Source organism: Phaenicophaeus curvirostris, chromosome 3, assembly GCF_032191515.1.
Source record: "Phaenicophaeus curvirostris isolate KB17595 chromosome 3, BPBGC_Pcur_1.0, whole genome shotgun sequence".
NCBI classification, from domain to species: domain Eukaryota; kingdom Metazoa; phylum Chordata; class Aves; order Cuculiformes; family Cuculidae; genus Phaenicophaeus; species Phaenicophaeus curvirostris.
The window spans coordinates 42,437,339-42,455,203 of NC_091394.1; the positions used below are offsets into that span (position 1 = coordinate 42,437,339).

General features: G+C 37.0%; 1 protein-coding gene across 2 annotated transcripts in view; it reads left to right on the plus strand.

Annotated features, from left to right (window-relative positions):
• The window catches only part of ATP9B (ATPase phospholipid transporting 9B (putative)), a 156,460-nt gene extending 138,980 nt beyond the window's left edge, over nt 1-17,480 (plus strand). Inside the window, exons 18-30 of one of the 2 annotated variants that reach the window (XM_069853751.1) lie at nt 187-270; nt 815-985; nt 1,506-1,604; nt 4,109-4,198; nt 4,607-4,751; nt 5,085-5,149; nt 5,595-5,750; nt 5,911-5,975; nt 8,553-8,661; nt 10,916-10,973; nt 11,624-11,827; nt 14,079-14,111; nt 15,560-17,480. In XM_069853751.1, coding sequence (XP_069709852.1) covers nt 187-270; nt 815-985; nt 1,506-1,604; nt 4,109-4,198; nt 4,607-4,751; nt 5,085-5,149; nt 5,595-5,750; nt 5,911-5,975; nt 8,553-8,661; nt 10,916-10,973; nt 11,624-11,827; nt 14,079-14,111; nt 15,560-15,696 — 1,416 coding nt within the window. In that variant the 3' untranslated portion in view covers nt 15,697-17,480. The remainder of the gene's footprint in view (nt 1-186; nt 271-814; nt 986-1,505; nt 1,605-4,108; nt 4,199-4,606; nt 4,752-5,084; nt 5,150-5,594; nt 5,751-5,910; nt 5,976-8,552; nt 8,662-10,915; nt 10,974-11,623; nt 11,828-14,078; nt 14,112-15,559) is intronic. The other variant, XM_069853752.1, reaches the window with a different exon arrangement.
• The last annotated feature ends 385 nt before the right edge of the window (nt 17,481-17,865 follow it).

Consider the following 17,865-nt stretch of genomic DNA (forward strand, 5'->3'; position numbering starts at 1 on the left):
AGGTGAGGAAATCTAATTGGCTTGCCAATAGCATACCATTTCATTTCAAGGGCTTTTTATTCTGTTTGTGGCTTATTCAAAATTATCTAGGAGTTATGGTTCAGGTATACCCTGTTAGAGTATAGTATAAAATATGTAAGTGCAGTTCAATATTTGAATAACTATTCTGTGGTTTGGTCCATTTAGTGTGGTAATATGGCACGAGAAGGACTGCGTACGCTGGTTGTTGCCAAAAAATCACTAACTGAAGAACAGTATCAAGATTTTGAGGTATGAAAGGACAGAGTGGTCTTGTGCTTCACCATATTTAGTTGCCTCAAGTGGAACATTCCTCTTTTTTGTTCTATTAAGGTGGCAAAAAAAAGGAATGTAAAATATTGGTAGTTGAGCTATGGCACACAATCTGTTAAGAGATTTTGTGATTTATAATTGGCTGTTCTGCAGTCACACATGAGATACTGTTTTGCTTTATTATGTGACTAGATGGTGTTTTCCCAGAAGCTAGCGAAATGTTAATTCTGTAGCTTCAGCATGACCTAAAACATCTACTTGATCTCAAAGTTAAGGGCAGCTCCTGCTTAGATGCTGTGATGCCTTATTTTTATAGTTCTTCAAAAGTCTTTCTCTTGTGGTGGTTTATCAGAAAAAAAACATGCATAACATTGGCTGTAGAGTAAAATTAATCTTGTTGTTCATTGAAGGTCTTTCAAGACAAGCATTTATCCTAATGAATCCATATTATAACTGATGAGTAGACTGATTGTATGCTTTATGGGTCATAGCAAACTCTATAAATGGTTTTGTGTTTGTGCAGAATCGATATAACCAAGCAAAGTTAAGCATACATGATAGAAACCTGAAGGTTGCTGCTGTTGTAGAGAGTCTGGAGCGAGAAATGGAATTGCTCTGTCTCACTGGAGTAGAAGATCAGCTGCAAGCAGATGTTAGACCAACACTGGAGATGCTAAGAAATGCTGGAATAAAGGTATTAAACACATACTGCTGACACAAGAGGTTGTCATTTATTAACTTTTTTTTAACAAGACAGGAATTCTATTTGACTGTATTCAGGTTCTTTCAAAGTAAGAAATACACCACGTCCTAAGCACATTCTGGGCATGAGCTAGCAGAAACAAACAAGACACTGTGTGTGAAGTTCCCTTGTCCACCTCAGGCTTCATTAGACTTAAGCTTACTTCTGCAGGAAAACTACCAATGTATAAATGTATTATGACTCCCGATAATTTATGATCCGACTGTCTACAGTAAACTGTCTTAGCTGGCACTAGATGAACCTGGCTAAGGATTTGTACAATAAGAATCTTTTCAGGCTTGTCACTCGTGAGAAGCTCATTACTTTTAGTTGAAAATGCACATATCAGTATATTTTCTCTAGTAATCTAACCCCAAAAGGTACCAGAAAAAGGTTGGAGTGAGATGTTGTTTAGATTTGGAGAACAGACACATTAGTGTCCAGTGGAGTAAACTTCTACGTTATTTTGCAGATATGGATGTTAACAGGAGATAAACTGGAGACAGCAACTTGCATCGCAAAAAGTTCTCACTTAGTGTCTAGGACTCAAGATATTCACATTTTCAGACCTGTAAGTATAGTTCCAAGCTTTTTGTTGGTTCATCAAAGGACAGCTGATAACGACATTGCTTTATTTGATTAGTAATTGGCAGCTTGTTGAAAATTGTTAGGTTATTGTAACAAATGTCATAATAGTGGTGCAGAGAGTAGCACTTAGGTTGTTATTCAAGGATGCGGGATTGCTAAGGATTGCTTCTGTTAAATAAGTTTGTGTCTAGAGTTGTTGATATGCCACAAAAATGTTTGTAGCCATGTTCGGATGATCCCCGTTCCACGTGCGTTTTACATTGTTTACTTATGCAATGGACATAGTAAAGTACCTCTGAATAATGATGGAGAGGGGTCTCTGTGAGGTGCTGAGCCAGCAGGAAAGAGCATCCAGGAATTTAGGTTATCCAAATGCGCTTCTTGTTTGTTCTAGCATTTTCATTGATCAACTCTTTAAACTCAAGCATAATTAATCCTGATTTTAGCTGTGATGCCAAAGTCCTCTGCGGAGTAGTTCGGATCAGTATGAGAGAATTTGAACTTTTTTTGTATATCATAACTTAGTCTGTTAATAAAATGTAAATGTATTTATGATAATTATTAGAAAGGTGAGCTAAGTATTTTTCTGTACATTTTGGTTATATTTCCATAGCATCAACCCTTACTGAAGCCAAACAGAAATAGATTTTCTAGACCTTGATTGATGCTGTGTGATCAGATGTAATAAGTCTGTGTTTATTCTAAGTTAACCACTTGCACCTACAGAAATAATTATATGAATATAATTTACATGTAAATGTAGCTTCTTGTGAACCATCAGAATGGCAAATTAGGCCCTGCAGACTACTATTTGCAATTAAATTATTAATGCTTCTGGTAAAACTTCAGATCAATTTTTGTTGACCTTTCCATGTTGCAACACCACAAATTAAGTTTTCCTGAATAAAATCTATTTAGTTGAGTCAGATTTTTATTTTCATTACCTCGGCTGGTAATAAGCGATCAGCATAAAACTCTGTTAAATTAGCGTACACAAAATTTTAAATTAGAAAATGGATTTATACAGAATTATTTCTGAAATATACTATTATGAAAGATGCGTTTTGATTTCAATGCTCTTAGAACTTTCAGCTGCTTCATTTTGTAACAAAATTAACTGATATATTGTTCCAGAAGTATTTACAAATTAACAAAATACCTCTGTTAGGTGAAAGGTAGAACAGAGTGGGCAATTGTTACTCGTCTGTATGCAGCAAACGCTGACATCTCTTAAATTCTGTAATGTAGGAAGTTTATAATGAACCAGTGCAATCTGGGGTTCCTAACAGCTGGCAGACAAGGAGCTCTCTCTTTACTTGTTTACTTGTGGGAAAGGAGGAAAAAAATTATCAATTGGGGCACATGCATGTGTTTTTCTATTTGCAGGTGCTTTTTAATGTCACTCAAATTCTGTGAGGTATAGCCCATCTGGAGGGAGAAAGGCCTTTTGCCTGTGTCTGATTTTCGGTAGTGGTGGACAAAAGGCAAAACTTTACGTTCAGTGTAACCTAAGACTCATATATTTTAAAAGAGACAAAATTAGACATTTAATCAAAGTTTATGTTTTGTTTGTGTGTGCACAGTAGCTCTAAAATACGTTGATCTTTTATTGGGCAAAAAAAACAACAAACCAAAACAAAACTGCCAGTCTCCTCAAAATCTGGGTTATAACTTGAATTTTTCATGTTCTCTGTTCTAGCTCAAAACTTTCCAAAATCCATTTGGTAAACTGTGATTGTTACTTGCATTTCACAGCTGGGCCTTTCTGAAACAATAATTATGTACATTAAAAAAAAATCTATGGTGTAGTTCTTTTGTATTATGCTGCTTGATCCTGCTTGCATACTCATGCACGATCCTAAAGGATCAGTACTAATGAGCATTTTTATGAGCCTTTTGAAATTTATGTCTACCTTACTCAAACTGAAGGAACTATTAGTGTGAATGTTTTGTATTATTCTAAGAACCTTCCCTGGAGGTGTTTAAGGCACGGGTGGACGAGGTGCTAAGGGGCATGGTTTAGTGTTTGATAGGAATGGTTGGACTCGATGACCTAACGGGTCTCTTCCAGCCTGGTTATTCTATGATTCTATGATTCTATATTTTACTGGCTAATAAGTAAAAGTTTTGGGGTTTGCTTGGTTTATTGTGTATTTTACCTCTAGCCCTGCCTAGATGGAAAGACTTGGGTCAGCTTGAAATTAAGATATTAATGTCAATAATTCATTAATTTTTTAGCCCTGGTCTGCTTCAGTGAGGAACCAGTTAAGCTGACTACATAGGTTTTCCTTATTTGAGGATTACTGTTTCACTCCGTAAGATTTGAGGCTTGTAGTCACATCCCATGTGTATTGGGCTTGAACTGGGATAAAACACGTGTTGAAGAACCAAGGCCTTCTGGGTATGAGTTCTCAAAACTTGATTTATTTAGGCAGGTCTTTTTTAAGAACATAATCAAATCTTCTAAGTGAGTGTTTTTTATTGAAGGTTACCACTCGAGGAGAGGCTCACTTAGAACTGAATGCCTTTAGGAGGAAGCATGACTGTGCCTTGGTGATATCTGGGGACTCCCTTGAGGTAAGAACTTGGTTTCTGTCAGATTAGGTATATCTATACGCTTATGTTCAAAAAGTAAAGTATGTCTTCATGCTCTTAAACTTTTTTCCAGTATTTGCCCATGTTACTCTAAGTTGTTCTTAGAGATACTTTGTTTTTCTCTAAGTGCTAATTAGAGGATATATGTTCTAGTTGGGTGAATGTTGTTGATTCTCTGGTCTCCTGTACAGTAATCCCCACAGTGTGTTGGCTTTTTAAATGGAAGAAAGTGTCAGTTTAAAAGTCAGGGGGATGTGACTTTTTTTTTCTCCTAGGTGGATGTTGTGCAAGCAAAACTTTATAGAAGTATTCTTTTATACTGTGTTTTTGTGTTAGATTACATGGAGTAGCATTAAACTGTAAGTAAATAGTGTGGTTTGTTTTCCTTAGGTTTGTCTGAAGTATTATGAGCATGAATTTGTAGAGTTGGCTTGTCAGTGTCCTGCTGTAGTGTGCTGCCGATGTTCTCCTACCCAGAAAGCTCATATTGTGAAACTGTTACAGCACCACACTGGAAAACGCACGTGTGCAATAGGTAACTGTTGGCATGGTCTTCATTTGCAATACCTAAAATCTGTAATAAATTTAAGCAGTAAATGGCACCATAGAGAAATAGTTGAAACAGAAGCAGAGAGGCTTCTTCATCAAGACCCAGGTATTGTGTAGCTGTAGCAGAAAATGCCATTCCATGAGAAAAGTATGGTTATCATCTTCTTTATTCTTGATAGTCTGGATTGCTGAGGTAATTAGTTATAATCCATAGATTAATTGTAAGAATTTAAAGGTGTATATTAGAGGTTTCTATAATATTGTGAGGTCAGGAGAGTAAAACCTCTTAAGAGCTGAATATTGCAGTGACATTTTCCAGGTGATGGAGGAAATGATGTCAGCATGATCCAAGCAGCGGACTGTGGAATTGGAATAGAAGGCAAGGTAATGTTAACAGTTTCATTGTTAAATATGTGCCACATAGTAGTTTAGTAACATGAGAGTAGAAGATTTATTCTTAAACAGTAGCAAGTTGATAATTTCTAATTATAGCATGCTGTAAAGGTGATAAAAATGCTTAGTCTTTGAACTTTGCTTCTTTGCCCTCAGCTTTATCTTTTTAAGTGATATTAAAAAAAAAAGCTATGAAGAGCAGAAAACACGGTAATTACTTCTGTGTGTCACTCACCTGAAAGAAGCAGGATAGGCAATTAAGTTTATTTGTTACAGCAGCCACATCTTAGAAAAGTTGTCTTCTGTGTCCCATTGCAGGGCTGATTTCTGAAGCAGGAGCAAACTTGGCTTTCAAAATTGTCACTTAGAATTTTGAAATTTGAAATGCATCTTTTACACTGGGTTTCATATTTGCAATATTTTTGTTTTGTTCTAGGAGGGGAAACAGGCTTCCCTAGCAGCTGACTTTTCAATAACACAGTTTAAACACATAGGTAGGCTGCTGATGGTACATGGTCGAAACAGTTACAAAAGATCAGCAGCACTTGGTCAGTTTGTCATGCACCGGGGCCTTATTATTTCAACTATGCAGGTATTTAAAACTGTTTTCTGAATAGTTAAAAACACTACATCTGTCTTTTTGAAATACCAAAAAATCTTAATCAACCAGTATCGCTGTTTTGTTTTTCCTTTATTGTAATGTTTTGTATGTAGAATGATATTAAACACATATAATTATTTGCTTTTCGTAGGCTGTGTTTTCATCAGTCTTCTATTTTGCATCTGTTCCCTTGTACCAAGGATTCCTAATGGTAGGGTAAGTTATTATATCTGTAATAAATATAGCAAATTAACTTGTTAAATAACATTGTGTAGTTGATGTCTGCGACTTTCTTCATACATTTTCATGGGGATGCTACCAAAATCTGGAATGAGCCTACTAAAAATAAAAGTCAAACTAGGTTGAATATGCACTATATGAGGGGAGGAAGTCTCATTATCAACTCTCTAAAGAGAGGGATCTGTGTAGACTTAGTAGAAGATACAAATTTTACACATACAGGTGAAAACAGTAGACAAAAGGTCCCAGACCAGGTTCAACCGTTACAGAGATCAACATACAAGCCTCAGTGAGAATCACAGATTTTTCTCTTAAAAATGGAGCTGAAGCTACTGATTCTGGATTTTTCTCTGAGAATGCACTATGCAAGTCTGGCCTGTAGATTTCCATTCAGGTGAACATATGCAAGATTAGGAGAGCCCTTATCTTGTTGCAGAAGCTGCCTTAGTAATATGGTTCCTCAAGTTGTACAACTGAGGCATATGCATATATTCATGTTTGTCTCTCTCTTCATTGTGGTTGGATGGTCTATAACAGACTTTCACCATGCTATCTGCCTTGTTGGCCTTCCCCCTGATTCTTACCCATAACAATTAACCCTATCATCACCATCATTAAGCTCTAGACAATCAAACCACTCTCTATAGCATACAGAGCTACCCCACTGCATCTTCTTCTTTGCCTATACCTTTTGAATAGTTTATATCCATCCATTGCAGCACTCAGGTTGTGCAAGTCATCCCACCACGTTTCAGTAATGGTGACTGTATCATAGTTTTCCTGCTGCACAATGGCTTCCAGCTCCTACTGTTTGTTGCCTATGCTGCATGCATTGGTGCAGAGGTACTGCAGCTTGACTGTCAGGCGTGCCACCTTCTTAGAGACATACCCCTTAATTCCATTGAGGTGTTTCACTGGTGTTTCCCTCTTGGCTCCTATTACCTCAGCAGCCTCTGGCTCATCTTTGTACAACTTCAGCTGTGCTCCTGTTTACCCAGCATGTCTCAGAGATGCAGACTGAGGGCCCTCACTAGCGCCCCGTACCTCTAACCTTGCCAATATCATCCTTCTGCTTGTCTCAGGCAAGGCCCCTCCCCTTTTCAGTCTAGTTTAAAGCCCTGCAAGCTTCTAAGCAAAGATCCCCTTAACCCTTCGAGAAAGGTGATCCCTGCCAGGTGCTTGTAGTAGGCCTGGTGCTGTGTAAGCCACTCCATTATCAAAGAACCCAGAATTGTGCAGTATATCTGATGAATTGTTAATTAACCTCATTTTGAAGACTGGATGTGTCTGGTTTGCTGCCCACAACTGAAAGGAGAGACTTGTGCTCCAGATGCCCTTGCTAGCTATCCCAAGGCCCTGAAGTCTCTTTTGATTGCCCTGGGACTACACATTGCAGCTCCTACATGGAAGAGCAGTAATCGGTAATAGTCCAAAGGCCATACCAGGCTAGGAAGTTTCCTAGCAATGTTCTTAACCCGGTCCCCAGGGAGGCAGCAGACTTCCCTAAGGGGAAGGTCTTTCTGGCATATTGGACCCTCTGTTTTCCTTAGAAGGGAGTTGCCCACAACTATAACCTGTCTTTTCTTCCTTGTGGAGGTGGTCTTGATGTGGAGAGTAGACCTTTCTGACCTTGCCAGCACCTCTGGTGTAGGATCAGCCACCATCCTTATCTTCCACTGGCTGAACTTCCACCTCCGGTCTCCTACCTATTATACAGAGGCACCTGGGAAGGTGAGGTGGGGAAGGATGGGGTTCACCTGGCACCCCAAGTATGGACTTGCCTCCATTCACTCCTTTCCTTTGAGGTACTGCTTTTAGCCTGCTCAGGAAGGGATACAGGATCCCCTTGGATTTTTTCTGGAGGTCATTCCCGTATCTCTCTCAGGAAGGGCAGAGCCTGGCTCCACCAGCCCCCCTCTTTCTTGTACTTCCTGATGCCCCTTAGCCTTTCTGCTTCCTTGCATAGCTTTGCCACCAGGCTGAGCAGATTGTCCATAATCAGTACACCAGAGGCAAGCAGCAGACCTCTCCAAAATAAATGTAAATAATTGTGCTACGTTCTAGGAAAGTACATACTATCATATACACTTGGCACATGCATACTGAAATCCGAAGCCACTTACAGACTTTTGTTCATTTACCTACCTATACCATGACGTCTGGGATGCAGTGTTTGCTTTTTCTTCAGTTTTCATGCCGTTGTCTGTGGATAAATTTAAATGGTAGGTCTTTAAACTGGTTGTCCAAAGTGCATGTGCACAGGAAGTGTGGTAGAAGGCAATAAGCTTAGCTGATATGTAGACAGAAGAAAGAAGTGTATTTACTGGGTTTGAATGTGTAAAAGCTCTGTAACTTCTCACAACTGACAGCTCTCAGAAGCACAAGAGCAGGTTGCATATGTAAACATGTATTGGAAAGGTACCTCAGTCCTGGGTAGAACAACTAGTTTAATTCCAATTGCATAAAAAGAATAATTGAACTCTATAGATAAGTTTAAAATCATATAATACAAAAGTGCCAGTTTGCCAATTTATGTGCTTTCCTTTCACCTAGGTATGCAACCATATATACTATGTTTCCAGTCTTCTCTCTAGTGTTGGATCAGGATGTGAAGCCAGAAATGGCATTGCTATATCCAGAACTTTATAAGGATCTCACAAAGGTATGAATGTCCTCAGTGCTCAGATACGAACAAATGCTGAAATCTCCAGTGAGTAAAACTGGGAATTCTTACTATCATTTCCTTAAGATAGTCCATGAACATGGATGCCCAGCTAATGTAATGCAGACTTATGTACTGTGAAAATAATCCACGGTGGCAAATGTTCAACTTAGTTTTAATACATTTGTTAACCTACCAGTGGTTGGACTGAAATAATTCAAACATTAAGATACGTTGATGTAAAAGTTGCTTTCAGTCCAGCCCCAGGATCTCTGATCTGGAGTTATTTACACTTACATTTTCACACCTCCTTTTTTATTTTTAACTGGTAGATTAATTGTGGGGGGGAAGGGGAAGTATTTTCCATAGCTCCCAGAAATTACTACTGACATCTCCAAAAGCTGACTTTCTTCAAATAGCAGGTATTGGTAATGAGATATTTGAACTGAATTATCTGTAGATACTGTTTCTGTGGGCTTGCACATACTTTAAAACAATGAAAGCATATAATTTCTTTACCCAAAAAAGTGAAACAAATCTCAAGATTCTGTTTCCATAAGTTTTTTGAAAAGTACTTCTGCTCCATCTTCAACTTTTAGTTCAAAAAGTTATGATCCAAGGCTGAAGTAGATACTCCTTTTCAGGATAGCAGATTCCTTGACAATGTGTCTAAAAGTTCAGAAGCAGACTGTAGTTGAAGAGGGTCCAAACTTTTCAGCTCCTTTGTCTTTTTAATTGTACTATGTTACCTATTAGCTGTTTTTTCCTCTTCTATTGGAGATCTTGATTTTTCTCTTTTTCGTCTTCAGAATCTCTAAAGATTCTTTGTGAGATTTCAGCCCATGATTAACCTCTAAAAAGCGGGCCTTACACCTGCTAAAGTTAATTGTAAGCTTGCCTGTGGAAACCTGTTGATGAGACTTGGAAGCATCTTATTTCCAAAGACAGAAGTTAACCTGTAGTTGGAAACTGCTCAGGATGAGCTAAGTTTTTTGTTTGGTCTTAAATGACAGTTCTTGGAGATGCTGAATCGCTGGCTTTCTCAGCTTGTGTTGCACCTCTATGAACATTAAATCAGTAGAACCTAAATACTTCTGTTTAGAAGAAAAAGGAGGATGTGGAGAAACTGGAGAGTACAGTTCGGTGCATTGTGTGGAGCAGGTTATGATCAGTGAATAATTATGGATGAGTAGCACAAAAAGTTGTGTTACATTTGACTTCGGTATTACAAGGTAATCTTATTGTGAGTGTGTATTACAACAATTTATGATCATGCTGCCTTAGTCATGACACTGTGAAGCCTTCGTATTTCTGAACATCGTTTTTCATATTATGAACTCTAAAAGGAAATCTCTACCAGTGCTGTTGTGCTACTCAAACATATGTTGATGTGGACTATATTTATATTCCCTGGAACTGGTTTCTTTTCTGGGTTATGCTAATGACGAAAATGCTTTTTCGATTTTTTAAAAGAAGAAGATACAGTGGCACAAGTCGTTGACAGAGTCTTGCTTGGGTGCAAGAAGAGAAAATTAGCAAGGTTCAGAGAGACAGATGTGGCCACTTACCCTGGAGGAGACACTGATTCAGTATTACTGTGGCTCCTATGGAGTTAGAGCTAGAAAAGCTGATGAAAATTTGAAAGGAAGTATAAGTAAGAGGACTCCCTGCTTTCATCTGAAAATAATTCACAGCCTGTTGTGCAGCATTCCCCAGAGGCTCAGGAGTGACTTAACCTTTCTAGTTCCATAAAGGTGAACCAAAACTATTTGGTAATAGTTACTTGCTGAAGATTTATAGTAGCCCTGTTTTTTTTCTGTGAATGCAAATAGACAGTTTCTCTAAAGTTTAGAAGTGGCTAGTAACTACTGATTTGCTTTAGGATTAGGTCACAGTGCTATTTTTCTTGAAGACTGTGTTTTACAAAACAGACATAAAAATATTTTAAATAAAAAATAAACTAATTTTACTGTAATAATGCCTCTGAAAACCAGCCAGAGCATTGCAAGGTAAAGCATCTTTGGTGTTTAAGGCTGCAACTGTCCCACCCCCAAATTTAGACTTTGTGCAATTCCTATACAAGTTTGTAATGAAGAATCATAAAAACAAGTAGAAGCTTTTTAGCCTATATCACTTCAAAGACTGTTTATTTTACTTTTAAAATGTCCCCCTAGTGATTAACTATTAAAAATATATGAACTGAATAGATTTATGCTTTTTTATGTTTAACTATCCTCTCATTTGTTTCCCTTAGGGAAGATCTTTGTCATTTAAGACCTTCCTCATCTGGGTTTTAATCAGTATTTACCAAGGTAGGAGCGTGTCCTAATTTTACTGAACTGAGAATTTTTTGTCTGCTATTAGCAATATTGTTTTTCAGCTGCAGGTTGAATTTTACATGTATTGCTTTCTGTTTATCTCATAAATCGATATTCTTGTAGTGTGCCAGACCCATTCAAAATATGGCATGGATTGGTATTTTGATCATGCATGTCGCCTAGAAGAGGACACACCTTTAATTAAATGCTAATCCAGAAAAATTTTAATGAGTGCTTATAACATTGCACATATTTACACAGTAGTTTTCTTTCATGGAATGACATAAGTACTGTTGAAGAAATCTGAACTATGTAATCAGTTAAAAGTAATTACACTTTCAACAATATCTCATTTATTTGCGGTGCTTGAGAAAATGAGGTTAATTAACAATTCATCAGATATTGCATTAAAAGGTGTTTAGTTTTCTGATAGTTTTATTTCTTTACAGCTTTACTTTGGTGGTTCTACTTCACACAAAGCACAGTAAACAATTTCTGTTCTTTTAGAAAGATCACTGTTGTTATACAAAATTTACTGGGAAGTTTTTATAATAAGCAATCAAATGTTCAGTGTGCAGTTATAAAAACTGGTACACTGAAATTTCACTGCTCAGTGCATCACTAACTTTATGTGCCTTTCCTAGGTGGTATTCTGATGTATGGAGCCCTGCTGCTTTTTGAATCGGAATTTGTACATGTCGTTGCCATTTCCTTCACTGCCCTAATTTTGACCGAGCTCTTGATGGTTGCACTGACCATACGAACATGGCACTGGTTAATGGTGGTGGCTGAATTCCTCAGTCTTGGCTGCTATGTGGCCTCTCTTGCATTTCTAAATGAATACTTTGGTGAGTAATAGTAAAAGTATTATAGCAAACAACGGTGCTTTTCAATTTTTTCTCTTTTTTTTTATGAAGATCAGATGCTTTTCCCGTCCTTGATCTGATCTTTACAGTCCAAACTGCATATCTTAAATTGGCTTTGAGATTAGCACTATTGAAAGGAATGTGATTTTAAAAAATCATTATCTTTCACTGAGCTGGTGAATTATTTTGCATGCCAGACCAGATGGACCTCATTCATCTAACCCACAAGTTTAAAAGAGCTGAAGTACTGCTCAAGAGTGGGGCAGAAGGCTATTAGGGTATTTTGTATAAGAATCATTATTTCATAACTATATTGAGCTTATTTTAAGCTCGCTTTACTTTAAACTGCAGTGGGTCATACTGTGTCTTAAGGTTCTGATCATTCACAAGAAAAAGGAATGCATCTTAACTGAAAATCATAGCAGTCAAGGATATGACCATCAACATAATACGTATTTCTTTTTATAACAAATTATCCTTCAGTAAAAACAACTATGTCAGTCTTAGTGTGATTTTACAAATGTAACTTTTACAGAAATACATGTAACAATTCTGATTATACCTCTCAAGGAGTAGAATCCAGCTCCTCCTCTCTCTTTTTTTTTTCCAGGAGCTGATCAGTAAGGAGTTGTCAGTTCTTCAATTGTAACTTTTCATAGCAAAATTAAATGTTATATGGTAGTTTCTACGAGTCTCATATTTTTGCTTTCACTCTCTGATGTTCCAAGTGTTCAACACTAGAGTAGTGTGTTTACATTATATAATTAATTTTTAATCTGTAAATGCTTCACCTGTCCCAGGTGTTCTGTTACTTCCTTGGGAGTCAAATTTTAATGAAGAAACAAGCCTGCTGGGCATGGTTCTTGTATTGTACATTATTTCAGGTTTGCCAGGGTACCTTTTTATTTTCTCTGACACCGATGCACAAGCTCTTTAGTAGAGATTATTGTATTGATTCCCATAAACTCCACAGCCAGATTACAAATGAAAGGAATTAATAAGGGCAGATAGAGGTGCTGGCTCTTAAGTCCAGACTTCCAGGAACAACTTCATAAAGCAGAACTTCCTGCTTCACCTTTGCAAGTCTTTAATATTGGTGACAGCCAGTCCTTCCAGCCTTTGTAGCTGTTGTTCCATGAGAAACACTTACAGGTAATGTTCACAGTTGTGTAGAAACTGCAGGGTCTTTGTTTCTTGCAAGCCTTCCTGTAAAGGGGAGTGCTTTATAATCCTCATATTTGCTGGACAACTCCTAGCAACTGAGTAAGTAAATGGCTGCATGGCTCTTGCAGCTTGAGGACTTCTGTATTTTTTTCATCTTTAAGGGTACTGAAAAGGCTGCAATTAATCAGTTAATTTGAGAAAATGCATTTCAATTAGTCTCACTTTTGCTTAGTGCTTTACGCGTATTTAATTGTCACATCACAACTGGGGGGAGGGAGCCTTTTTTGCATGTTAATATAGTATAAACCTAAGTTATGTTTTACAGTTAAAGGTATAGAACAACTTCCATGTATCGGGGAGAACAATCCAGTCTAATAGTGCTTGACATAACTGGCAAATTAACTGTTTCTTTCAATAATGTTACTTATAAGTATCATATCCTTGCCAAAAAAATGGTATAATAAGTACAACAGGGGATTTCAGATTAGAAAGGCGAAAACACTTGATACTGCTCTACAGCTCTGAACCATGGAAACAAATAGATTTTTAGGTTTCTGAATTAATTGCACACAATAGCCTTATTAGGTATGTCCAATGATATGTTACGTAGGGTTTTAGGATGTCTAAGCAGGCTTAGGCTGAAACTGTAAAACGAGTTTATACATTGAAACCTAACATATGAAGTATTTCTAATGAGTGAAGTTGGAACAGTAAATAATTTCTTTACTGCATTTTCTGAAGTGAATTTTCATTCACATTAGAACAGTTCTGATCAAGTTGCTTGTACAGTAAATCATACCTTGAAGTCAAATGTAAGAAAAATGTCTGCCTACTTACAGCCTTAAAACACAACCAAATATAAAATCACTGTATTTTCAAAATGTTTTGGGTTAATTGCTGTTTAAAATATTCTGACTGTGATGTGAAAGGCAATAATATTTCAGTTAGTGCTACTAATGTTTCTTTCATTACCTTTTTGTGTAGCTAACCTCTGTGGGTTTTTTCATGTAATTTTCGTATTTTCTGTAAATCTGTCCTTTCATTTTCATTCTCGCTATTTGTGAAACAGGTATAGGCAGAGTGTCTTTTGGAGCTTTCTTAGGTAGGTGAACTTTAACTTTACTTGACTTTTTTTTTTTTTTTAAGTCTTTAAAGATTCATTAAAGAGTAGTAAATTATTTAATATACACATTTGTAAATAAAGAAAAAACAAAACAAAACAAAACAAAAAAAAACCCAGTTCTTCACCTTAACCGGGTTCTGGGATCTTCCCATGATAGTAAAGTATGATCTGACCATTGCAAATATCATAGAATGGTTTGGGTTGGAAGGGGCATTAAAGATCATCTAGTTCCAACCCCCTGCCCTGAGCAGGGACACTTCCCACCAGACCAGGCTGCTCAAGGCCCCCTCCAACCTGGCCTTGAACACCTCCAGGGAGGGGGCATCCACAACTTCACTGAGACAGTTCCTCACCACCATTTAAGAATTGTGAAGAATTTTCTCCTTATGTCTAGTCTAAATCTTCCCCCCTCCAGTTTAAAGCCATCCCCCCCTCATCCTGTCACTCCATGCCATTGTAAAAAGTCTCTCCCCAGCTTTCTTATAGCCCCTTCAGATACTGGAAGGTCGCTATAAGGTCTTCCCAGAGTCTTTTCTTCTCCAGGCTGAACAAACCCAACTCTCTCAGCCTGTCCTTATAGCAGAGGTGCTCCAGCCCTCTGATCATCTTCATAGCCCTCCTCTGGACCCATTCCAACAGTTCCATATCCTTATGTTGGGGATTCTAGAACTGGACACAGTACTCCAGGTGGGATCTCATGAGAGTATAGGGGCAAAATCACCTCCCTCCACCTGCTGGCCACACTTCTTTAGATGCGGCCCAGGATACAATTGGCCTTCTGAGCTGCGAGCACACATTGCCAGCTCATACGATATGGTCAGAGAATTTCAGTAGCAAGTGTAGTGTGTCATCATTCTTGTTAATCTTTGTTCAAAAAAAATAGCTTTCCACTGTGACCTATGGCAATGTCACTACATTGTTTTCCCTTTATTTTGGGGGGTTATAATTTAATCTCTGTGGTTTAAGAATCTTTCAGTCCAGTGGTTGTGACTGTGTCAGAGAAAAATAATCTGAATATGGAATAAAGGATCTGAAGTGGTACAAAAATTTCTGCTTGGGAACTTGTATTATTGTGGGTAAAAATTGTTCTTACTAGTAGAAAAAAAGGCTGGCTTAACAGGTTGTTATGAGAAAGCCTTATTTTTAAACTGAGATTCTGTTTCCTCTAAAACTATTTTGTGCTGCAAACCAGTGTAAGGACCATAAAGGAACTCTGAAGTTCCTGTCCAAAGAAAATAGTCGGCAAAAGAAACCAAAATGTTGAGGTTAACTTTCTCTATTGTTTTGTTGCCTTTTTTAGTTTTGCATGATCTCGAACAACAGCATAAGCAAACAATTAAAGAAAGTTTTATTGACTTTGCACTATGGAAGTTCTAGTTTCTGTGTTATCAGCTCCCATTTCTTATTTGCCCTTTTTGTTTCTGCAGATGTTGCCTTTATCACAACTATGACCTTCCTGTGGAAAGTGTCAGCCATCACTGTTGTAAGCTGTCTTCCACTTTACATTATCAAGTACTTGAAGCGCAAATTTTCTCCTCCAAATTACTCCAAGCTTACCTCGTAAACGTAATTATATCACTATGGGTTTTCACTCACGCTGGTCTGCAGATTGCACATTCACTGTGCTTTAGTATCTATGGATTTATGTTGGACTAAAGAAATTAAAAGAAATCAAAAGCTATAGAGTGAACAGAGCACAAAGACAAGGAAACATCTGACAGGTACAATAACACAGAAGTACAATAACAAGACTATCAGAGATAACTAAATTTTTTTCATTTTTCTTTTTTTTACTTTCTGCTGCTATGATTATAAAATAAAAATGAAACACCTTTGATTTGACAGTGCTTCTGAATTGTTTCATTGCTACTATAGAGGATTATTTTTCATACTGTGCTAATCTTCTGCAAGTTTAATTGGAAGTTTTGTTATTTATTATATAACTTTCTTTCTTTAATTATTACATAACTTCCTAATTCAAGTCCTTTAATGTTTATATACAGAGAAGTTCATTCACCCATACTTACTATAACAAACCTAATACCTGTAAATGCCTGTGTCTGTATTAGCAGCTAACTGTTATTCCTCATCAGACATTGAGTAATATGCACTATTTGAATTATGTACAGATGTCTGCATAGCACAGTATTATTTTAGGAGCTGTTGTCCTGTTGTGTACTCTCCATTTCTGGAACCAGTAAATATTACAAACCTGTGATGTTGACAGCAGTTCTTTAAATGCACATTACAGCCAGGTTGCACAGAAGCTGTTAAAAATAAAATGATAAATTCTGTACATAATTCCACTGCATCTGTTGATCTGTACAGATGTCGAAGACATAGCTGCTCAGTGAATATGTTTTAAAATTCTTAATTCATTTTGTATTTGTAAAACTGCAAATAGTGTCAAAGTACATTTCTATATATGAGGAGTCCAGTAAACCTTGTATTAGCTTATATGTTTAAATTGCCTTGTAATCTGTTTACTTAGGTTACTCAGGTAAGATAAGACAAACACATGAACATTATGGTAGGAAAATCTATCATCTTCCAAGTTGTAAACATTATGCTTCTATAACTCAGTTTGGGTGCAAATTTGTTTAAAAAAAAAATCAAAACATTTTTTGCTTGTTGTAAATTGTCAGAGTTTAATATCTTGGCTGAGTTATGACACTTCACAGCAGTTGAAGATTTGTTCCAGAAAATCATATATACTGATACAATCTGAAGGGTCCAAACCTTGCACACTGTCCTGGAAAGTAGGATATATTATTTTAGTTTTCCATTGTGATACAACTTTGCTTTCTCAAGAAGTACATATAACAAATTTGGCATAGTCTGTTCATCGGTGGAAAGGAACAGCGGAACTATATCTGTATGTGTGTGTTTTTAAAAAATACTTAATGTGGATGTCATTTTTAGGTTTTGACTGTATGCCTTTACAACAGAATTCCTTGTTTAGTCTCACATAACTTTCCCCTTATGCCATTATTATATTGGATGAGTAATACTTAAATGATGAATTTTACTTCCTGGGAGAGCAGAGGAAACTGCTGCAGAGCTATCTGGATGCCACTCTACTCCATCAAATTTTGTTTTGAAAGTTTTTCTTACTAGCCATTTATCTGCTTTTTTTATTATTATTTTCATTCCTTATTATAAAAGCAATAAAGCCTAATTTCTACCAAATATTACTAATTGTATATGTATTAAATTAACTACTGAAGTGGTGTTTCTTTTAATTACACAAGGTTTCTAGTAGTTGCTCTGTCCCTCTGTGAATTCACTTCTGTAAAACCCCCACAAGATGTCACTGTTCTTGCACACTAGTAGAAGCCTTTCTTCATTTTGCGTGATTTTGGCAAGAAGCTCTTGGTTTATTTTTAGTTTAGTCCTGTGATGTTTTTGTTGCTGATTTGCTTTCATTTTCTCCTTTCCCTCAATAAGTGGTAATTATTTTTAATCCATTGAGAAAAGTCACCATAGTGCACTTGTTCTGAAACACTGATGACATTTTTCTTGAGAATTTTTTGTCCTACACATTGTGAGCCTCTCAACCACACGCAAAGGATTCAGTAGATAAGCAAAAGCTTCTCATTGATCATCCTTCATCTATACGTCACATCTCTGGCATTAGGCAGAAAACCAGAAAAAGTCAGCAATTAAACTAGCAGTATGGAAGTCTTAGTGTTACCGTAATACAGCTGTATGAGATAAAATCGTATCCATACGT